Source organism: Nelumbo nucifera, chromosome 3 (assembly GCF_055504915.1).
Source record: "Nelumbo nucifera cultivar China Antique chromosome 3, China Antique-T2T, whole genome shotgun sequence".
In the NCBI taxonomy this organism is placed as follows: Eukaryota; Viridiplantae; Streptophyta; class Magnoliopsida; order Proteales; family Nelumbonaceae; genus Nelumbo; species Nelumbo nucifera.
Genome location: NC_142651.1, coordinates 79,103,894 through 79,107,034, shown reverse-complemented (window position 1 = coordinate 79,107,034; position 3,141 = coordinate 79,103,894). Strand labels below are relative to the sequence as shown.

Here is a 3,141-nt window from a genome sequence, read left to right as displayed (position 1 = left end):
TTTTGGATAACATTTCGAGATCTATGTGTCCTACAGTGATGTATGAGTTTTACCCCACTATTTTCATGATAAAAAACCTTTTTTGGCCTCAAGTCTTAATTTTTAATATTTTTTTACAAATAAAAATGAAAAACTGAATTAAATATATAAATTAAATATAAAATAATAAACATATTACATATAGAATATAATTATGCATTATTTATTGATAAATTATGTGTTTATACACATTTACATACATACATACACACATATATATATATACCTATAGACACACATGTATAGTTAGATATATAAAATGTTGACACAAATGTATAGTTAGTTATATATTGACACAAATGTATAGTTAGTTATATATATATATATATATATATATATATATATATATATACTTAAAGCAGTTCAACCTCCAGGTTGGTTTTTAAAACATTGATGAAACTCCATATTTTACTAATTTTTTTAAGATTTTTGCCAAATACATCCCAAAAGTACAAATGTATATCCAAACATAATCTAATTATTTTGAAGAACGCCAAGCGCACCCTTTCTTCCCCATAAACTAACCCTAAATTTTCAACCCACCATCCGGGCAATGCATTACCCAATGCTGGGGCTTGGAAGGGGTAGACCGGATATAGACCTCACGTCGGGCAGCCAGTTTTAGCACCGAGTTCTTTGGCTTTGGCATCCCAAGGTTTTAGCATCAAACCATCTCCAGTCAGTTTCACCATGACAAACAATGTCATGTTAGATCATATTCTGCTGTGTATCTTTCGGCAGTTTTGAAGACCCAACCAATATAATTCCCTAAACTGGCAATAGAAGTCGAAAAAGGAAGGTTAAAGATAAGCCAGTCAAAAGATATCGTCCATTTTGCATGGATCAACCTTAATAAAGTCCATTCCATAACAAACGTGTGAGAACCGAGAACCAGAGCTCCAATTTATTTTTCAGAGGAGAGAGCATCAGAACACGAGGGACCTACGGTAGGTCTCTGACTGTAAGTAGAGGTTGCGTGCCCAATGCCCATGATCGTAGGCCATGGCAGAGATACCCAGTAGGGCTGCTTCAACTGTCGGGTTCCGACGAGATAAGAGTTCCGTCCCATCATGTTACTGTGCTTCTTTCAATTTCATTTTGACCCTTTTGACTCCTGTCCTTCCAATAGTAACTGTTTCTTCTCAATCTCACATCGTTTTCCATGAAAAACAATACATTCAGTATTGATACTCAACAGTCACAGAGCAGAGTAGAGAGAGGAACTTAATTACTTAACTAAAATGACAAACAGTACCGAAAAGGGGGTGTAAAATATTCTTTCTGACATGAAATGAAGGACACCGAAAGTGTTAAAAGAGATCAGTAGCTCTCCATTTTCACTCCTCTCTAAAAGCAAAGCCCCTCCCTCTCTCTGCTCTCAATTTTTAAGATATTTGTAAAACACTCTTCGGTCTTTACCTCCTTTCATGGCTTATCTATGTTTTTATCTGGTGTTTTCCCTTTTTTTTTCAGCTGAGGTAAGTGGGTTAAACACCATCAGTGATGGTGATATTGGGATGGAGAGCGGAGAGCTCTTGGGGCTGTTTGAAGTTATGAAAAACCTGTTAGATGATCCCAACTGGGCCCAAATGCATCCACATCCATGTACTGATACGCCGTGGCCGGGTATTCAATGTGAGATTAGCCAAGATCTACCTATCCTACATGTCACCAGAATTCATATCTCCCCTGAGATTGTCAACCCACCTTGCAAAACCTCGGCCAAACTATCCAAATCCCTTTTAAAGCTGCCTTATCTCAAGTCCTTCTCCATATTCAACTGTTTTCTCACATCAACTTTCACTCTTTCTCCATCTCTCTTTGGCATCTTCTCTTCACTAGAGCAGCTGGTTTTCAAGTTCAACCCAGGTCTCTCTGGGGAGATTCCAGCAAGTTTAGCCGAGGTTGCCAGCCTGAGGGTCCTAAGCTTGTCGAAGAACAGCCTGCAAGGAAGGATCCCACAGCAGCTTGGTCGGTTGAGTAGCTTGGAGCAGCTTGACCTCAGCTACAATAACCTTAGTGGCGAAATCCCTGAAGAGATTGGAGGGCTGCAAAGCTTGTCTGTCTTGGACTTCAGCTGGAACAGTCTGCAAGGGCAGGTGCCTCATTCTTTGGGTCAGCTTCAATCGCTCCAAAAGATAGACTTGGGATTTAACAGGTTCCTTGGAAGGATGCCTCCAGATTTAGGGAAGTTAAAAAGGTTGGTTTTGTTGGATTTCAGCCATAACTATTTAACAGGTCCAATACCAGAGACCCTCTCAGGATTGAAGGAGTTGCAGTACTTCTTGGTGGAAGGCAACCCTATAAATACAGGGATACCTTTATTCATAGGGGCTCTTAGCAAGCTCACAGTGTTGAGCCTTTCAGGGTGTGGGTTCAGAGGTCCAATACCCACATCATTTTCTTCGTTAAAACATCTCATTGCACTGTCTCTAGACAACAACAGGCTGAATGGCACAGTCCCACAGTATCTAGGGACGCTTCCCAATCTTGATCATCTAAATCTTAGTCAAAACATGCTAACTGGAGAGCTAGTTTTCCCTGAGGACTTCTTCAATAGGCTTGGCAAGAGATTGGAAGTCAAAGGAAACGTTGGGCTATGCACGAACCAACAACTCTACAAGAACATTTCAATGTATCTAAAGACACCGATCTGTATGGGTTCACCAAAATCTAGCAACAGTTCTCAGTCACAACAACAGCCAGATGATTACAAGAGATCAACACCATCTTGGTACTATGGCAAGGTGAGTTCCAAGGCTTCAACTGTATATCAGTGTTTTATTACCAATTTTTTGCGTTACTCCAATGTTCTTCTGTTGAGTCTATTCTTGTTTTGAATCCACTCTACTGTTCTCTGTGTGTGCGTTCAGTACTTTTCTCTCTCTCTCTCTCTGGCATCGGTCTTGTCTCTGATACAGTACTAGAATTCTGCCATTCGTCGTTTCTCTCTTTTTCGTTCAAAAAAAAATTTGCATTGACACTTGAGAAGAGGGAAGCTAATTTCGTGAAATAGTAATGCACGTAATGCACACGTCTGATTCGGGTTGCTTGCTATAAATACCTGTAGAAACCGGATTCAGTCAGTGCAAACCCGTTTCA

The 3,141-nt window shown here is 39.8% G+C and overlaps 1 protein-coding gene across 1 annotated transcript; it reads left to right on the top strand.

Moving 5' to 3' along the window:
• The first annotated feature begins 1,369 nt into the window (after positions 1-1,369).
• On the top strand, positions 1,370-2,905 carry LOC104588754 (uncharacterized). The gene has a single exon (XM_010246824.3). It carries the CDS (start codon positions 1,467-1,469, stop codon positions 2,877-2,879), a length of 1,413 nt encoding a protein of 470 aa, XP_010245126.1. The 5' UTR covers positions 1,370-1,466; the 3' UTR covers positions 2,880-2,905.
• Positions 2,906-3,141: the final 236 nt, after the last annotated feature.